We start from the raw sequence: 19,980 nt of genomic DNA on the forward strand, positions 1-19,980 counted from the left end.
AAGTGCAATTGCAAACCAAATTGGATCTTCACGGTACAATCCTAAGGCAATTTCAATCTTTGTATCTGTACCCTTTCTCGATTCTCATGCACTAATGGTCACTTCAATGATCGCAAACAGCCCGGCACAAATGTGAAGTAAATGGAGGGGATAACAACTAGGCAGATATTAATTATACTTTATAGACTACACAATAGATACCGACTAAAATTGTATACTAAATACAATGTCACATTTATCCATATACATATACATATAATATGTAGGTAGCTAAGGTGCATTTTTCAGTTAAAAACTGTGTACATTTTGAAATTACAGTTTCAAATTTGAGACATTAGTGGTGGACTGAGATGCTTCCCTCTTGTTGTTGGTGTGGAACCTCCATGTGAAGAGGTAATCATTTGATTGACATGATAATCTGATGACATCGCATAATGCTTTGATGGACTTCTTTTTTCCTTCACTTCCCCACTCGATCCTCGTCCAGCACGAAAACCCGTTTGATTCAAGTGGCACCCTCGAATCAGATAAACGAAGCATCACTTCCCCACATATTCTCTTGCCTCCTCCTCTCACCATTGAATTGAGCCATGGGCATTCTGGTTGACCGATCATTTCATTGTATGCAGAATTCGCCAGTCTGACTTTGTTGTTCGAGTCAGACACCACTGCTGGCAGTGCCTCGGACTCCACCTCTTCTTCGGCCTCCTCTGGTTTCTTCAGGACTTGCATTGGCGAGGTCAGGTTCGGGTTCTCAGTGATGCATCCGACGCTGATGGTGGAGCCAACGAGTCGAATCGGCTGAGGTGCGATAACGCTGCTTGAGAAAGGATCACCTTGGAGCTGCTTCAACAGATCTTTCTCTTCTGGAATTTCAGCCACTGAATTCAAATCAATTACCTGATCATCCCCCGCTCTAGATTCCATGCAACTAAGGTTGGAAACAATGGGAGGACATGGAAGAAGGGGAAGTGTCACCAAACTTGCTGGTGGTGTGGAAGAAATCTCCAAGCCGCCACCATCTACCACAAAGTTATTAACATCAGAAAGCTGAGTTCCATGAGAAAAGCCACGCAAAAAAAGGTTTTTAGCAGGGGATGATGTTGATGTTAGAGGTGAAGGAAGCCCTGTGACATGGGTTTTTGCTCTCTTGAATGTTGGCGGTGATAAAGCAGCTCTACCTCTCTTTCTAGTCCTACTAGGCCTATCCTGAAGCCGAGGCCATAAATTCCTCAGATAAGGAGACTGCCTGATCACCTGCGACATAGCCGAGCTCTCATCTACGGCGTTTGCAGGCACCTCGGGCTTCGGCGCTATAGGCCTGTACCTCGACATGATTTCAGCCGTTTTGGCTGTGTTGGAGTAAGGATTCAACGTCTTGATCATGTTTAACAATTGAACCAATTGTGAAAAGATATTTAACAATTCAGAAGAAGAAGAAGAAGAAGGGAATTAGAGTTTGAGAATTGAAGAGATGATAGGCTCTTGAAGTGGGATGGTTAGTTTTAAAGAGAAGAAACCAGCCAATAAGCACTAGGCAACATGAAACAAGGCATGGAATGATGGGGTACGTGTTTGAGGAGGTTGAAAGATAAAAGACATGTGGGATTTGGCGTAGCCATGCATGCTAACACATCACAATACTGCAACCCACAAGAAACAAACAAAAGCAAATAAGGTACATTGAATTGGATCCCAGTCCCCACACTCAAAACGTTGAACCGCTCATAGGCCAATCAGAAACGCCCTCGGAGATTACAAACGCCTGCGGCGTTGGAGGCCATGCGTGGCTACACCTATCAGGATCGGTTTGGCCCTTCCGTATTACGACACTGCCCGCTTTTAGCCTTTGGATTTTCATTCGGTTGATTTTGGCGGTCGTCCACGTGTTAGCTGGTAGTCTCCTGTTGCATGCAAGGGATGAGTTACAATCTGGTTGGTGGGGACGAAGGCCTTCGGAGCCTAAAGCCAAATGGCAATGAGCCGTAGTTAGTGATTTAATATATATATATATGTGTGTATTTCATATTTGATCAACCAAAAAGATGAAGGATTCAAATTATGTTGCTAGCCTTCCATAAAATCATGTGTGTGTGTTTTTTTTTCAACTTATGTTATTACCAAATAAATGATTTATCAATAAATAATGTATCAAAATGAAACGTAAATAGAACTGAAAAAAATTAAACTTGAAAGTATGTTTGAGCTGATTTGAGAGTCGGGACGAATGCAAAATTAATTAGAAATGAATTTATAAAATTTTAAGGATAAACGTATATTATTGATAAATATATATATATATATATATAAAATCTAAAATATATGATAACTTAAAAATTTTAAAGGGTTAAAGGTTTCTAACCGTTCCTTCAATCAATCACTCTTTGAAATTAAATTTAATCTCATCTAAACTGATTTTAAAATTCAAAACTCCAAGTTTGAAAAAAATGTGAACTAGAAAAACCCTAAATCTAAAAAATAAATTAAAACAAAAACCGAGCTCAAATTTGATACAATCTAAAATAAAAGTGAGTTTATAGTATGACACTAGAAAAGAGCATAAATATAACATACAATAATATTTAAAATGCTATATACTTATATTTAAAAATGACTTTATAGAATGGCCTAATCTATGAAAATATATTTATAAAAACGATATATTTATAGTAATAGTTTATAAGAAATAAAAGTAGAGGTTGCAAACGGGTTTTTTAGATTGGGTTTGGGTCGAATTATTTCAAGTCTAGAAATACATTCGGTTTAGGTTTTATTCGAGTTAGATTGGATCTGGTTCGGATTTATACTCCTAACTAAGCCGACAATACATGAAAAAAGATCCAAAAATAAATACACCAAAAAAACACATCACCCAACTAAGCCAACCACTCCCCTGTGAATTATACTCCTAGGACCGAAAGCCACCACCAAGAAGCAAACCAATGCCTATATAAAACTACACCTCACTCCTCTGCAATATAGTGTACAAAACTAACAATAACCTATCGACAACAGCAATTAAATGAAAATAAGACAGAAGCCAAGAGAAACCAAGAGCAATTCACCAAACAAGTTGTTACCACTAGGCTTGAATTTGCACTGCCTATTAAGGCACATTCGATCGCATGTAAGGAGCTTAATTCAATCATTCAACTAGACTCGAGAAAGAAAATATCGCACTAACAGCCTAAAATCATGGTCATCAAAGACCTCTGTAGAACACGAGTATCACCAACATAAGATCATGGTCTTTCGAAGACTTTCGCACATGCCAACCAATTTTGAACATTGAAGAACCACACTTAACACAAGCCGCAATGCTAAAATATAATATCAAACCACAAGCATCGCCCTATGCAATCAAATGACCCCAGTCAATCGAATGACCCCGATATACTAGCATGAGACAGTAGAAAGAAGAGGCTAGCATCAACCTTCTTTGAACTCCTTGAAATATCGCAACAGTCTAACAAATAAAACTTTTAGAGAAAGTTGATAAACAACAACAGTACTCTAAGGAGATCCTAACATGCACGGAAGGGACACGCCTACTAAGACTAGCAAGACCATCAATCCTCATCTATCATAGACTCATCAATCCGACGTACACCGTAGAATTTTTCCGTAAATGAGTGTTTGCTCCATTCCAAACCCTAAGAAGGTTTTGGTTATTGGTGGTGGTGATGGTGGAGTTCTCCGGAAAGTTTCTCGTCATTCTTCTGTTGAACAAATTGACATCTGTGAAGTTGACAAAATGGTCGTCGATGTTTCTAAACAATTTTTCCCTGAAGTGGCTGTTGGATATGATGATCCCCGTGTGAAACTTCATATTGGTGATGGCGTTGCATTTTTTAAGGCTGTTTCAGCAGGTACTTATGATGGTCCTGCTCAAGAGCTCTTTGAGAAGCCTTTTTTTGAGGCTGTGGCAAAGGCTCTTCGTCCAGGTGGAGTTGTCTGTACTCAGGCAGAAAGTATCTGGCTACATATGCACATAATTGAAGATATCGTAGCAAACTGTCGCCAAATCTTCAAAGGCTCTGTTAACTATGCATGGATTACTGTTCCTACATACCCAAGCGGGGTGATTGGTTTCATGCTTTGCTCGACTGAGGGACCTCCTTTTGACTTCAAGCATCCGGTGAATCCTATAGACAGATGATATCTGCGACAAATCAAAACGACCTCTAAAGTTTTATAACTCCGAGATTCATTCGGCTGCATTCTGTTTACCATCCTTTTCCAAGAAGGTGATTGAATCAAAACAACAGGGGTGAAAATTTTTAAGTTTTTCAACAAAATTCTAGTAATTGTGGAGGAGGATTAGTTACCATCCTTTGTTTGATGACCTAATGTAGCGATGGACGTTGGATTTGTAAGACTACAAGGAATTTATGGTTATTTAGATGAGACATAAATGTATGTTTCTTGGGATCATTTATCAGAATCACAACTGTTTTGTTAGCAATAAATTACATGGATGTTTGAGATCAGAAAAAAAAATCAAGTTGGGGCCAAATTGTAAAAAACAAAAGTATAAAGATTAAAATTGTAATTTTACGGAAAAATAGGATTAAGAGTGAACCATGGACACACAAATGAATAATAATTGTTACAAATAAAATAATAATTTACCTGTCAGAAACTCAAACTCTCCATTTTTACCCGATTAAGAACTTTTTGTCTAAGAATTATTCTTGAGATTCTTTTATTTTATTCTCATATGTAATGTACATGTCACCATTTAATTGGTTGAATAAATTTAATTAAAAATACTGACAAAAAAAAAAAAGAAATGTGATATGAAAATTAAAAAGATAAAAAAATTAACATGACATGTCACATCAATGTTGTTTTTAAGTTGAAATATCAAATTAAAATTTAAACTAAACATTAATATGATTTTGAAAAAAATAAAATTTAAATAAAAAACAAAAAAAAAAAGTGATAATTTAGATATTGAACGTATATCTTCGGCCCGTCTAGACATTACTGCTGCGGAATTCCAACGAGAACATCCACCATCTTGCTAAAACTCTGCTTCACAATTGGTCTAATACTATTTGAATTGAATGCTTTCAATTCTTAAGATTTTGGTTGAACATTCTGATCATTTAAAGTGCTCTCAGCATTTGAAGAATTTGATTGACCGTTCTCAATATCTGAAGATCTGGGTTGAATGCTTCCGACATTGCTCGAGATTTCAAAGTATCTCTCACCAATTTCCTGAAGGTTACAAAGGGAAAAGAAAAAACCGGAAACAAAGGGGATGGAGAAGGCAAAGGAGCAAGCCATAATGCGGGGATCGTACATATGAAGTATATGATCTTGAAACGAAAGAATCACCACCTTATGCACAACATAGTAAAGCAGCCATCCCGACAACGGCACCAACATCCAACATACGATGCATGCCGGAGCAGTTAACCAAATCGACAGTCTAATTTCTCGTGTCCCAGAAAAACCAGGATCCGCACTGTTATTTAACTTGTTAAAAAGCGTGTAATTAAAAGCATACCCAAGTGAGCGCAAGCCCGCTAGAAGGATCGCCAAAACATCAACCACGACGAATAGGATATAAATCACTATTTCGGAAATCAACAGCAAAATTCGGAACCTCTTGTGATAATCTCGCAGATCTGATTCGAAATTTAATAAAAAAAGATACGAAAATGCACCAAAACCTCCGCTTGCTATAAGGAATGTAATAATCCAACCCCGATCATAAGTTTTCTCAAACACCTTTTTTATTTCAGTGGACCTGGAAAAAAGAGTGTAAATACAATATCAAACGCTTCAAATATTTTATATAAAAACAATTATGTATAAAGTAAAGTAAATCAAAACAAGGAAACCATACCTTCTAGTGATGGAAACAAACCAAGTCATGATCGGTAAAGAGGAGAAGACTTCTTTGTTTTGAAATAAAGAAAGAAGGCAAACATAAGAACAAAGAAGAAACAGATACGAAGATAATGAGAAGAATATGTATTTATAAAGATAAAAAGTCGATATTATATAAAACTCTACTCCTAATTAACATTCACAAATATTTATAACACTACTTGAACATCCAATAAAAAAACTGTTTAAGTTTTTTTAATTCATTATTTATAATTCAAATTATAGAATTTGACTGTGACTAGTTTGTTTAAGTTTATTTGGAATTGTCTTTCACTAGTTAAATTTGTGTAATTCTTGATAGTTGATATCTTTGTATTTTTCATGCTGCGCCTGTTAGTTTAGCTCCTAATGTGTCACTAGTTAGAAAACTAGAACTATGGAGAAGGCCCATATGAACCTCTGATGTGGACTTGGTTTACATTGCAAATAGCAATTGTAAAGAATTCATGTACAGTGGCACTCGAGAAAATGAAGCATTGGATGATGCCAGAGAAGGTAAATTTCATGGATATTGTTGACTGGGTGGAAACTTTCATTAAGGTTTCTTCTTGACATTTAGAAGATTTGAACATGATCAACATGCCCTTTTTTGCAGGCCAAAACTTCATTGATCACATTTCCCTCTTCTGCTGAAATTGTATCTGAACCATTGGGTGTTGTGTTAGTAATCTCAGCTAGGAATTATCCTTTTAGTACGTTAAACGACCTGATAGACTTGTTCACAAATATGTTTCTTCAGTCCTTTTGTTTTTCTAATTTCTAGTTCTTAAATTTATATGAATGATGACTATAATTGTATATGTTCTTTCAGTGTTGTGTCTTGATCTAGTTGTTGGAGCAATTGCAGCTTGTAATGCTGTGCTTTTTTATTGAAACTTCAATGTCAACATTGTTGGGATGGTTCAGGTCTTGAATGACAACAGGTATGGGGCAGTCTTTGTTGTAGATCTTCGTAATTTAAGTGCACTGATTTTGGTTGGATGGTTGGGTCGGTTCGGATTAAGCTTGGTTTGGTTTTAACACTCTATATGTTTGTTCTATGATTCAGGTTTTAAGAGTTTGTGTATGTGTTTTATCTATAAGCTGATAGCTTGGATATATCCAGTCGTCTACATTATTTTTATTTAATATTCTGTATTTTACTATAAAAAATATTATGCATTTTCTTTTATTAAGTTTTAGAAAGTTTCTTCTTTCTTTGTTTTATTAAATTTCAAATATTATTATTATACTTTGAAAATTTAAACATTAAACTTAAAATTATATCAATCCTTTTCTCTTCTCACTTAAAAACTTCTTTTATCGTTCAAATTTTAAAAGAAAAATAAAAGAAATTGCTGGCAAAAGATGACGACTTTCATTTAAGACATCTCCGGTAAACAACAACTCTCTCATACTATTTAAACATTTTTATATTTCTAAGTATTTTTCAAACATCCATAAAAAGTTAATTATTATTTTTAATTATTATTTTACAATAATATTTGAATTTTTTTATTAATTAAAATAAAAGATACTATGAATAAAGTGTGTTTTTCAGATTATTTTTTTAAAAATGATAAATTATATTTTGAAATCCAATTTTGTAATTTAAGAATCTTAATATTAAATATTAAATATTTATATTTTATATTTTATAGGTATTTTGTTCTCAGGATCTTATATCTCTTCTTATTCAACGGCGAATACAGAAAAATTTTATTAGGTGGGCCAATATATATAATAAAAATTGATATAACACTAAAATTAGCCCTCCCAACATTTACCAAAATGATTATCTTCACTTCTATTCTCTTTTTTTAGCATTTTGACCCTCAACGTTTCATTTTGGGGCAAAAATGCCCCTCCGTAGATGGAAAACTTTAGTTAACAAATGATTAACGCTATAAAATAAGAGTCTTTTTTTACTCTAAAATGAAACATTGGGGGCTTAAATGCTCTAGAAAAAAATAATAGTCAAATTAACTATTCAGTCAAACGTTAGAGACGTTTTTATCTTAAAATGAAACGATGGGAGTCCAAATGCTCCAAAAAATAAAATTAGGGCTAAAATGACTATTTTAATAAATATTGGGAGTTAATTTTCCCATTATGTCTAAATTTTTTTATCTAACATAATTTTTATTTATTTTTTAATTTAAAAATATAATACTATAAATATTTAAAATCAATCTAAAAATATATCAACCAGACTAATATAATTTTTTAACATAGTTTATATATAATTTTATTTAAATTATATACTAGTGTTTTTTATATTTTGGGACATGGGGTGGGCCATGGCCTAGGTAGGCCCACCCCTAGATACGTCCTTTGCTTCACCATTATAAATCGAGCCTGATAAGAGTCTTAAAATCTCATTTTTTGTAAATATGAATTGTTTTACATTTTTCTAACCTTTGTCGACGTTGCACCGCCCTTGCCCATGGGTTTGCTCCACTGCTTGGAAACCTTTTGGAAACTAGGTCTATTCGACCTGTATCCGAACCTACCCATAACGCGCCTGTATCTTCACCCAAACCAGAGCCGCTCAAACCAGGCTGCATGTTTGGGCCTGTACTTTAGGCCCAATTATTATCTAGGCTAATTTTATTAAAACCCATTAACCCAAGCCAAACCTTGATCGGATTAAACCGGTCTAGTCCAAACTGGTCTAGTTTAAATCGATTCGAGTCGAGTCAATCCAAGCTAAACTAAGTTTAGTATTTTAATCTAATTAATAGGTTCTGAATATCGAATTTATTTAGAAATATTTTTTTAAATGTACTCATATTTTATCTGATTGACTGTTGATTATATCCGATGCTTCTCGTCCAGTAGATCTGCATGATTTCTAGTTATGGTTTAATGACAACCATGTTGGCAAGCTATTGAAAATCAAATTCTCATCTCTAGTTCATATCGAACTAAGAACTCGGAAGGTACAAGGTATTATGTTTGAAAGTTCAGGGGCTTGGGCTTGAAGAACAACAAAGGAATTCGTCAAAAAAAGAAAATTGATTTTGATGGGAGGATCGAACCAACCTCTTCTGCTTGGGATACAGTGTGCATTTGACACAAACATCAGACCGAAAATCACGTATATACTATTTAGTGATACGGAGGAAGTTACGGCTTCCGCACCCTTGGTTGTTCCATCCAAAGATCTCCATAGACAAAAAGAAGAGTGCAAGAGAGGAGCCAGAAGACTCGGAAATCATTCTACCATGGCCGAACAGCCATGAGACATCAACTCATTAACTAATTCAGTCGTTTCCACAGGAGGTGGAACAATAGCAGACGGGGAGACCCCCAAACAGTTGGAGCAGTAGCCAAAGAAGTATTATTATTGTTGATTGGTAGTTTATCCACTAAAGATTTACGTGAAAGAACAATAGGGACAGAGGAAGGAGACAACTCTATCGCGGAATGCTTGGCCGGATTAAGATTTGATAATTGATTCCGTACTTTAGTAGCATAGCTAGATGAAGCAGCCTTTTTAGGCGTTGTGATGGTGTTTCTCAGACCAAGAACAATAAGAGCAGATTTGTGAACCAAATGAGATGATTTGCCTTTTGCCTTAGAATTAACAGAAGTTGTTGCGGGGATATTCACATTTTTAAAAATATTAAAAATCTAATGAAAACTAAAAATATATCACAAACTATAAAATAATAAATTATTAAAAATATTAAAAGTATTTAAAAAAACATATATTATACGTAACATATATATGACATATAATCATAGCATCAACACTTAAACGAAATATTATTATGAGATTAGTCGAGACTTGCGAATTTTATATTTAAATAATTATAAAAAAATAAAATTTTTCGTATGGTTGTATGATTAGATATGTGTGTTTATTCTATTCTTGATGCAAAATTATGGGGAGTCTATCAAAGACTTACGTTGGCTTGGGATTGAGAGTACAAGGAAGTCGTCGTTGAAATTGATGGTAAAGACATCTTCAACCTCCTTGTTTAGGGGTGCGGATATGGAAATATTTTTGAAAGGAAATTGATCTCGTTAAAACCTCTCTCATAACTCGATCAAGTCAGGGCTCGATCAAAACAACAGAAGAAGAAAAGAGTATCCATAGATTTATAAATTATCATCAGTACAATCGAGAACAACTAAAATCTTCTGATTATAAATAAGTATTTGAGTTAGAGAGTCTGTCTTCATATTCCACTTTACTTCGTAAGATTAACTCTTTCATTTATAGAAGATTTCTAAATCTTCTGATGCATAGTAAAAATAAAAGGAATTAATGAGTAAATTGAGAGTTCAATATAAAAACTTACAAAATATATTTTGAAGTGAATTCGAGTTGAATACCTAAAAAATAACTTAAACATGAAATTGGAACTACAAAATCAATGTGCGAGGATCCCTTAAAAAATTAAGAAATTAGAAAAACTTGACACATCCTAAGAATTAGTGGTGGAATTTGGTGATAGAGTTTGGGGATAACTTTTTTTTTTTTTTAAAATAGAGGTTTAAATTAAAGTTTTTAAAATTTTTGAAGGGTCCAGTTTACATTTTTTTCAAAAAGATTGGAGTCTAACTAAAGTTTTTAATATTTTGAGAGGCTTAATGAGAATTTCAAAAAATCATGAGAGGAGTTTAATTAAGAATAATAAAAAAAATAAAGATTAATATGAATTTCTAAAATTTTGTTGGGGCTAAATTAAATATTTTAAAAATTTTAATGGTTTAAATTATAATTTTTCAAATTTTAGAGGGGAGCATGGCCCTACTAGCCTCCATTGTGTTCCGTCATGGCTAAAAACACTCACCATGACTCGAAATCCCCTAGGTAGATATGGTTCTTACTTGCCACTTGAGGTTGGAAATCAGCTTCAAATTTTGCCTCACCAACTGTAACAGATTCTTGCAGTTTTGAGGTACTAGTCCATGAATTATAGAGGCTTTTCTGTAATAGGAACATGATGACAAAAGACCTCATCCTCATTTTTACAAACTTCAATGAAAGATAATTGAAAACATAAATTGCAAGTAACCTGAGAAACAAGAGATTGTTAAAAAAGATTCGAGGTGGCTGTCCATGCATCATTGATGACTTTTCTGTTATAAGAACATGATGACAAAGGATTTTTCATCATGTTTTAACATGATCAAACGTTGTTTTAAGCCACAAAACAACTATGCTGCTTGCTACAGATTTCTATACCACAAAAGTAATTATAACCAAAATGCCAGAGTGCCAAGCTCTCTAGCAGAAGTGGCCTGAATAATTTCAGTTCTACCAAGAAGACTCTGTCCGTGTTTTTTTTTCATATAGCATAATTCAACTCAATTTTGTTTGCCAGGGTTGTTCTTGAGTCTTTGAATTAAAATATGAAGTTCCAGGCAGTAAGAGCAAGACAAATGTCAGGCAGCTTACTCATAATTTAACATCACATGAAACAATGATATATTAAAGATGATTCCATGCTACATTTACTGCTGCCAAATTACAGAGTGAATTCCTATGAATGTTGTGATAATAAAGCATGCAAACTTGAAGCATAAAATAAGAGAGAAATTCAAATTAAATTCTTAAGAGTCATACACCTCTGTATCAGACCTTTTGGAAGACAGTCGCATAAAACGCCACTACAATCAATTATCGTGTAGCCTCGACAAATGAGCTCAAAATCGATGGCCTATTTTACCAATTACTACAGATAAAAATAAGAACGCCCACCGTGGGGCTCGAACCCACGACCACAAGGTTAAGAGCCTTGCGCTCTACCGACTGAGCTAGACGGGCTTGGATGAAAACTTATCATGCATTCCTTATTTAACGAATAATGATCGACGATTAAATGGTTTACTCTTTATGTTATGGACGAAAGGTCATTGCTCGACCATAATCCATTCTAAAGTCTTTTTTTCATAATGGCCTTCTTGTTATATATTTCAAATATTAGGGAGTCGTGTGGCTAAATACATGATGGAGACGTGTTACACTTAATGAGCTGAGGTCAAATTGTCCCATGTTTTACATCACAGTGTGTATGCTTCAAGCGAATCTTTTTCGAATTAACGGAGAGTATAGCACTTGTTCCTTTTTAAATACATGATGGAGACGTGTTACACTTAATGAGCTGAGGTCAAATTGTCCCATGTTTTACATCACAGTGTGTATGCTTCAAGCGAATCTTTTTCGAATTAACGGAGAGTATAGCACTTGTTCCCTTTTAAGTACGAGGAACATTGTAAAGTGATGTGATTCAAAATTCACTGTTTTTTCGTGCAATAATCTTTTACCTCTGTGGAAAATAGTTACTCCTTTATGATTCATCTATTTTTTTCCCCAATGAAAAGGGCCAAAGGCCATCACAAAGGACTAATGTATAAGATATATGGCCATTACAAAGACCATCGGTGTTGAGGGTAACCCATCTAGATGGAGCCGGTAGCCATTGAATTTCTTCCTATAGATGGGGGAATGAAGAACCATTACCAAGAGGCGAAACAAAGCTATAATAAGCAGCCTAATACTTGCTTAGATGAAGGAGAGAATCATTCGATAAAGCTTGGCTTGTGAAGATGGTAGAATTTCGACGTTTCCAAACTTGCCAAATAATAGAGAGAAAAATGCACTTTCATGGAATTTCAGTACCTGCAGAAAAAGCTTGGCTTGTGTGTTGGTTTTTATTCACATGACATCCACAAGATTTTTTTAATCTTCTTCCTCTAAACATAAATTTTTTTTAGTTTCATCTTTGTAATGACGATTTCCAACATATTATCTTACCACTCAAGATGTTTTTTTTTTGATAAATTGAATTTTATTATCCAAAGAAGCATTACATGCTACAAAAAATAAATCCCAATAAGGGAATATACCAGTTATGTACAACCACAGATTAGTCTATACTCCAGTTGCTACAGAGAATAAAATTAACATCATCAAGTCTATTGATATTTCTACCTACAAGATGAATTTGAACTAACTCCTTGATGATCTTCAATAGTTGATCCACATCTCTAGTTTTGTTTTGAAAGATTCTTCTATTTCTTTCTTCCCAAATCAGGTAGATAAATATGCTCCATGAAAGCTTCAAAACAGTGGAGATGAGAGATTTACCTTTCCATTCTCTACAAGACCATTCAAGTCTTTCCTCCCATGACGTGTGGGGTTTGTGCAAATGAGTGAGCTGCAATATAGAGTTCCACAGGTTTTTAGCAAAGTTACAGTCAGCAAACAAGTGATTCCTAGTTTCAATTTCCTCCTTGCAGAGGACAAATAATCCATCAGTTGATATTCCCATCCGAGAGAGTCTAGCTCGAGTTGGAAGCCTATCAAGTATAGCCATACAAGTAATCACACTTGCTTTGGGGATATGGAGGGGAAACCAAACCACATTGTGCCATGGCACCTTATTATGCTTTTCTCTGATTTCATCCCATATTTTCTTTGTCTTCGAAACACCTGCATTGAGAATGGGGAGAGCCTCATTCCTTAGCTTTATCAGTTTGTTTATACCCCAGCTGTTAGTAGGACTTTCACTCAATTCATTAAAATCTTTGTTCTTGATCACATAAAGTTTAATCCAAGCAACCCAAAGTGAACCTTCTACAACAAGAATGTTTCGTATGAGTTGAATCATACATGCCTTGTTCCAAGTTTTGATATTTTTAAAACCGAGGCCACCTTTAGATTTGGGGTTACATATATAATTCCAACTGATTCGAGCTCCAACAGCAGCTTGGTCAGAACCCTTCCACAGAAACCTTGCACAGAGTTGGTCAATTCTTTTAATAACAGATTGGGGCAGCATGAATTGTCTGCACTAGTAGTTGGAGACATTAAAAAGAACAGATTTTATTAATTTAAATCTGCCAGCATAGCTGAGCAGTTTTCCAGACCAGAGATGCAATTTAGATTTGATACTGTCAATAAGGGGCTGACAATCTTGAATTTTCAGTTTCCGAGTGACTAATGGAACCCCTAGATACCTTACAGGCAAGAAACCTTGTTTAAACCCCGAGATACATTTCATAGCCTCAAGACTTCTATGGGAAATACCAGCAGCAAACAGTTCTGTCTTATTAACATTGAGCTTAAGACCAGACATGCAATAGAAATGCTGAAGAACAGTAAGAATACCAATAACAGAGTCAATGTTCCCTTTACAAAAAATTAAAAGGTCATCTGCAAATGATAAATGTGTTAGTCCAATTTTTTTTGCATTTTGGATGATAACCAAAGATTCCTCTGGCAGCAGCAATGTTAAGGATCTTTGAGAGGATATTCATGGCAAGAACAAATAAAATAGGAGAAAGAGGGTCTCCTTGCCTTACCCCCCTTTGGCCTTTGAAGTATCCTATCAAGCTACCATTTAAGGAAATAGAATATCTAGCTTCCTTGTAGCAAGCTTCAATCCAGTTGATGAAAATGTTTGGCAGACCAATAGCAATTAGAGTAGCTGAAATAAAGTCCCAGTGAAGACAATCAAATGCTTTTTGAAGATCAACTTTAAGAGCACACCTTGGAGAAATGATCTTCCTTCCATAGCCCTTTACAAGTTCTTGGGCTAGGAGAGTATTATCAATTATAGTTCTTCCTCTTACAAAAGAAGTCTGGTTAAGGGAAATAATGTCTGGCAGCAGCTTAGTCATCCTTTTTACAAGGATTTTAGTGATAATTTTGTACACAACAGAGCAGCAAGAAATTGGTCTGAAATCCTTGACTTTGCTAGGATTTTGGATCTTTGGGATCAAGGCAATAATTGTTGAATTGAAGGCAGGCAGAAGAAAGGTTTCCTTGAAGAAAAATTTGATAGCATTGATAACATCTTCACCATTAATGTTCCATGTTTTCTTGAAAAAGAAAGGAGTGAACCCATCCGGACCAGGAGATTTGTCATTTCCTTGATTGAAGATTGCTTCTTTAATCTCTTCTGAAGTGACAATTTTAGTAAGATCTGTGGCCGTTTCAGAGGGCAGATTAACTTGAAGCAGATTTTTCAAGAAGAGGGGATCAGTTTTTTGAACACAATGATCAACAGTACCAAGCTGACCTTTGAAGAAATCCAAAATTTCATAGGCTAAATCATCAAAAGATTCCAGTTTTTGGCCTTGTTCATTAATAAGAACTCTGATAGTCTCTCTTTTATGTTTGTTAGCAATAGCAGAATGGAAGAACTTGGTGCACCTATCACCCTCTTTTATCCAATTGACTTTAGCTTTCTGTTTTAGAAACAAATGTTCAGCTTCTTCAAGAGTAATCAACTCCTTTTGAACATTCAGTTCACTTTCAATAGGACTGATGCCCTTAAGAGTAGATAATTGTGTATTCTCAAGCTCAGCTTTCTTAAGTTTAACTCTAACAGAGATATTGCTGTAAAAATCCTTGTTTAAGGACTGCAAACAAGGTTTCAACCGTTTGAGTTTTTGAAAGAGCCTCTGCATAGGGTTACCTTTTGAAGGTTGCTGCTAGGAATTTTGAACTTCAGAAAGGAAATTTTGATGATTTGCCCAGAAGTTAAAAAATTTAAAAGGTTTAGGGTGGTTGACTTGGGTCTCTTTACTTAACCAGACAAGTGCCATACAATGATCAGAAGGACCAGGAGCAGTGAATTCAACAAAAGACTTTTGGAAAGAATAAGACCATAGAGGATTAATAAGCACTCTGTCAAGTTTTCTTGCAAGATAATTTTCTTTTTGCTTGTTACTCCAAGTAAAAGTAGGGCCAAAATAAGGATGATCACAGAGCTGAAGATCAAAAATAACATCATGAAAATCTTTCATATCAGAAGAATAGAAAGGCCCTAGAAGATCAAAATCAGAACTTTCCTTAGGGTCGAGATAAGTGTTAAAGTCTCCTCCTAGAATCCAAGGGAAAGTGCCAAAAGAGAGATCAAGATCTCTTAGAGTTTGCCAAAGAAGTCTCCTAGAAAGGCCATTATTGGTCCCATATATTGTTGTGATGATAAAAGACTCATTATTGAAAATGCACTTAACAGTGATGCTTTGAGAAGTAGAGTGGCAGAATGAGATGTCAATATTTTTCTTTCATAAAACCCAGATTCTTCCATTAGTAGCAGAGTTATAGTTGGTAATCACATTCCAATCCCCAAAATTAGAATGAAGGATATTAGAAGCTTTTTCAGTCTTAACCCGAGTCTCCAACAAACAAAGAATGTCAATATTGTAGAGTTTGGCCCTGTTAAGAACTTTAGACTGTTTTTGAGGATTATTCAACCCTCTTATGTTCCAAAAGCAAATGATCATTGAGAATGAGTGATGGGGTCATCCCCTTGTTCACTATCTACAGAACTTTGTGCTTTAACAATGTGCTCTTTCTTTTTTAATTTAAGCTCCTTAAGTAGATTTGCAACCCCTGAGGCAGCAGGCCTAGGTTTTCTACCTTGGACTTCAACAGAAGGAGAGTTTTCATCGACAGTGTTTAGAATTTTGAAACGGTTAGCAGATCCTTTTAGTGCAACCTTAGTTTTAGCTTTGAGAGGCCTACCTCTACCTCTTTTAAGGTTAGGATCTGCTACAATATCCTTAGCTGAGATTTGAACAGTTGAAAGTTCCCCTTTAACAGATTCTACAGATTTAGTAGAAAGACGAGGCAAAGCAGAAGATTCTCCACCAGATTGGATACTTTGTTCATTTTTAGAAGTGGAAGTTGTTTGAACTGGAGAAGGAATCTTAACAGGAAGCTCAGAATCTAAATCCTTAAGATCAAACTTGTTATTTGGGGAATTATTGAAATTCTGTGAAAGGTCAGACTTTTCCAATGGAAGGAAAGAGGCTGAATTAGGTTCCTGTAAGATTTCTATTCCTTCCGAGGAGTTAGATTCTTTATTATTTGGCAAGACAGATTTCTTCTTCCAAACTTTAGTAAAGGAATGAGCTGAAGAAGTTTTATTAGAGCAGTTTTTATCAGTGTGACCAAAGGATTCACACCTTCTACAGTAGCTAGGATACCAGGGAATTTCAACATAAATGGTAGTGGTCTGACCATTAGCCATGACCACTTCTACTGTTTTTGGGATTTCCTCCTTAGCACCTATCTCAATGCAAACTTTAGCAAATTCTAGCCTAGTCTTTGTAGCAGTTACAGAGTCCATGGAAATAGGGTTACCTAGAGCACTAGCAATGTAGCTAAGTCCTTCCCTAGTAAACAATTCCAGAGGAACATTGTACAGGTGAATCCATAAAGGCAGGCGAGACAGATCAAAGTTAAGCCTTTGAAGATTAGGCTCCCATTTTCTGAGAATTAATGGCCTATTAAGAATATGCCATGGTCCGTTTTCAAGGACCCAATCCCTAGCAGAATCAGAGCTGAAAGAAAAAATATATAGATTATTTCCAGCAAGATTGACCTGAACGGAAGCACCCTTCGAAGCCTGATTCCAGAGATTATCAATAACTTTTTTCAGAGAAAGGAAATTTGGTGCTGACCCGAGGAACTGCCCAACAAGAGCGGACTTCCATTCTGCTGTTCCTGCCTCAAAAACCTCAGGAGGAGGTTGAACAATTAGAACCCTATCATTCGATTTTGGGGGAAAATAAGAAAGCTCCTGATTAGCTTGACTCCCAAATAATTTACGCCAATCCATTGATATAATCGAGTGAAGAGATTAGAGAAGACCAGTAGATTTGTAATCGAAAAAAGAACAAACAAGAATTCCGGCGAAGCGACGAGAGACTCAGGTTCCATTAGCCCTGCTAACGTGCGCCCAGAGAATTCCGTAAACGTGCGCCATCTATAATTCTAACCCAAGAGCTTTTGCATCCACCCACTCAAGATGTTGATGAACTCGTTTTAAAACAATTTAACTCAAACCCTAAAATTCATAAAACACTAAACAACTATATACAACTCATTTTCTCTTTCTCTACCTTTCCATGTAAGGATTTGGAAGAAAATGTTGTATCATTGAAAAATCAAAGATAGTATGAAACTCGACTTTGATGGTATACATACCTTTTAAATCATTGGTAGTTTTGAAACTACTGCAATTGAGCACTTATCTCTCTCATAATTTTGTGGTATAATTATTTTTTTAAGACACTATCAGTTTTTTAGTTGATGAAATTAAACTTTGACTATAATTTATCTGATTTAATTGCTTTTTAAGACCTTTGAATTTTAAAGTTTGTGATATTAAACCCTTAATCTCTTATTTTTTATGATTTAATTATTATTAGACCCTATTTGTTTCAAAATTAAACCGTTTATCCCCTCATTATTTAATTCAAATCCCGTCATTATCAAAATCAATTTTATCATCCAAATAGACCCTTTGTATCCAATTAATGACGCTCTGGTACAAAAAGAAGAAGGGTAATCGTGGTGGAATTGATTTGAAACTGAAACCGACGGTGACAAGAGCCATGACAGCACAAACTTTTTCTCCCCTTCACATCACAACAAAGAGTAAAACCACTTCCGTTTTGATCGTTTGAAATTTGAATGATTTGGTGTAACGTCGAGTGATTAGTTACACGAACCCATCTTAATTAAATCCATTTTGATTTTGATTTTTCACCACAAAATGAAAACGACTCCTCCTAATTTAAAACCCTAAGGCCGGATAATCATCATATTATATGATCAATCATTCACACCCACCTTAATTTTTAATTCAAACAAGCCATCAAAGTGTTGGATTTTGTATCTCAAGCTCAAAAATGGGTATGGGTGGGTAATAACAAAAACATGGAAGCATGACGAGCAGAACACACCAGGGGGTTTATTACATGGAGATAACAAGTGGCAGACAAGACAGCTGAAACTGATATCTACAGAAACTCGAAAGGAAGAAGAGGGGCAAAATCTCACAGACTAATCCCTCCTTTCTCTCCTTTTTTTTCTTTATTGTCCAATACAAGTGAAACCTTGTGTTTTTTAGAAGCTTCGACAAAGGAAATGAGCTCGCCTTGCCCATTCTAAGCAACTCGACAGTGTTCTCTTTCTTTTTCTTGGGGACCAATTGGTTTCTGCTTCGATTCGGCTCAGCATCTCCCACATCACCCGCACATCCTCGTACTCGCACGAACTCACATCCTTCCGAAGCTTCATATGCCCTGTTTCAACCCACATTCAAGATTCCAAGCTTAAACAACCCATGTAATTCCAATATGAAAATTGTTCTTCTTTACAATAAAAGTTCATAAAAAATGATTTTTTTAATTAATTAGATTGTCGGGAACTGAGAATTACCTCTTTTACGAACGCCGATGCGGGCGGCGACACCGGTCCAAACTCTGCGAACCGGAAGCGTCATTCTAACAAAGGCCTGCATTCTTTTCGTCCACCTGAGAGGGGGGAGAGAGAGAGAGAGAGAGAGAGAGAGAGAGAGAGAGACTTCCTCCCAGAAATCAAAAGGACCAGAATTTAACTTACCTGCAACAAATCAAATTCCCCCAAAAAAGAATTAAAATCCATCAAATTCAAATACCAAATCAAAATTTGAAAAGAAAAAGAAAAATTAAAAGCGAAAGACAACCTTCTCTTTCGGTCTCTGTCTTTTTTTTTCCCTTCTTTTTTCTCTCTCCTATGCGACGCCTAAGCACTCCTGACTTGTATTTTAATGGCTTCCTTTTTTTAAATACAAATCGTTATTAAAAATTGTGATATTTTATTGATTATTTCAACTATTAAAAGTTATAAAATGATAATTTGATTATTTATATATTTTAAATTTATCATTTTTTATTAAAAAATTAATGCTCGTCTGGACTATAAATTAACTTGTTGATTAGAATATGATGAAATCATATTTTAATGATATTTAATAGCATCATTGTTGTTTTTAAGTACAAACTCGATAACATAATATTTTAAGTATTGGCTTGATGCCATAATGTAAACGGAAAATTGATCTATAAAATACGACTCAAATGATTATATGATAAAATTTTATCATATCTTAGTAGAATTACGTCTAGTTCAAAAGATCGCCAAATTTTTAACTAAAAAAACGAGTTTGGAACATATGAATAATTTGATGACTATTTTGTAACTTTTAATAATATGAGCTCAACAAAATAACGCCCTATAATCAAGAGATTATTTTATAATTTTTAATAGTTAAAGGACTTAAGAAGTTAATTACCTAT

The 19,980-nt window shown here is 35.0% G+C and overlaps 3 protein-coding genes, 1 non-coding gene and 1 pseudogene across 4 annotated transcripts; 1 reads left to right on the forward strand and 4 right to left on the reverse strand.

Moving 5' to 3' along the window:
* Positions 1-253: 253 nt before the first annotated feature.
* LOC120218432 lies at positions 254-1,388 on the reverse strand. The gene has a single exon (XM_039215364.1). It carries the CDS (start codon positions 1,384-1,386, stop codon positions 313-315), a length of 1,074 nt encoding a protein of 357 aa, XP_039071295.1. The 5' UTR covers positions 1,387-1,388; the 3' UTR covers positions 254-312.
* A 2,240-nt stretch (positions 1,389-3,628) lies between these two features.
* LOC120218419 lies at positions 3,629-4,399 on the forward strand (annotated as a pseudogene).
* A 4,742-nt stretch (positions 4,400-9,141) lies between these two features.
* Positions 9,142-16,134, reverse strand: LOC120218420. Its single transcript, XM_039215356.1, has 8 exons — positions 15,967-16,134; positions 15,418-15,912; positions 14,106-15,264; positions 13,858-14,029; positions 13,105-13,686; positions 12,986-13,055; positions 10,727-10,822; positions 9,142-9,459 (listed from the first exon to the last, which is right to left on the reverse strand). The coding sequence occupies exons 1-8, from the start codon at positions 16,132-16,134 to the stop codon at positions 9,142-9,144; spliced, it is 3,060 nt and encodes a 1,019-aa protein (XP_039071287.1).
* On the reverse strand, positions 11,590-11,662 carry TRNAK-CUU. The gene has a single exon. It is a non-coding gene; the product is annotated as a tRNA-Lys (tRNA).
* Positions 16,135-18,752: 2,618 nt separating the features above from the next.
* LOC120218614 lies at positions 18,753-19,392 on the reverse strand. Its single transcript, XM_039215549.1, has 3 exons — positions 19,368-19,392; positions 19,082-19,264; positions 18,753-18,945 (listed from the first exon to the last, which is right to left on the reverse strand). The coding sequence occupies exons 2-3, from the start codon at positions 19,161-19,163 to the stop codon at positions 18,767-18,769; spliced, it is 261 nt and encodes an 86-aa protein (XP_039071480.1). The 5' UTR covers positions 19,164-19,264; positions 19,368-19,392; the 3' UTR covers positions 18,753-18,766.
* Between the last annotated feature and the right edge of the window lie 588 nt (positions 19,393-19,980).

This window comes from Hibiscus syriacus, unplaced genomic scaffold (assembly GCF_006381635.1).
Source record: "Hibiscus syriacus cultivar Baekdansim isolate YM2019G1 unplaced genomic scaffold, ASM638163v2 tig00110198_pilon, whole genome shotgun sequence".
Classification (NCBI taxonomy): domain Eukaryota; kingdom Viridiplantae; phylum Streptophyta; class Magnoliopsida; order Malvales; family Malvaceae; genus Hibiscus; species Hibiscus syriacus.

What these genes read in the sequence shown, in the direction of transcription:
- LOC120218432 (XM_039215364.1), bottom strand. Translation starts at nt 1,386, where the DNA reads ATGATCAAGACGTTGAATCCTTACTCCAACACAGCCAAAACGGCTGAA.
- LOC120218420 (XM_039215356.1), bottom strand. Translation starts at nt 16,134, where the DNA reads ATGATCATTTGCTTTTGGAACATAAGAGGGTTGAATAATCCTCAAAAA. An exon ending in CTAATTTTGGGGATTGGAAT is followed by an intron (nt 15,913 to 15,966) that starts GTGATTACCAAC and finishes GTTTTATGAAAG; the next exon opens with AAAAATATTGACATCTCATT. An exon ending in ATTGAAACTAGGAATCACTT is followed by an intron (nt 13,056 to 13,104) that starts GTTTGCTGACTG and finishes TCTATATTGCAG; the next exon opens with CTCACTCATTTGCACAAACC.
- LOC120218614 (XM_039215549.1), bottom strand. Translation starts at nt 19,163, where the DNA reads ATGCAGGCCTTTGTTAGAATGACGCTTCCGGTTCGCAGAGTTTGGACC. An exon ending in CATCGGCGTTCGTAAAAGAG is followed by an intron (nt 18,946 to 19,081) that starts GTAATTCTCAGT and finishes GGGTTGAAACAG; the next exon opens with GGCATATGAAGCTTCGGAAG.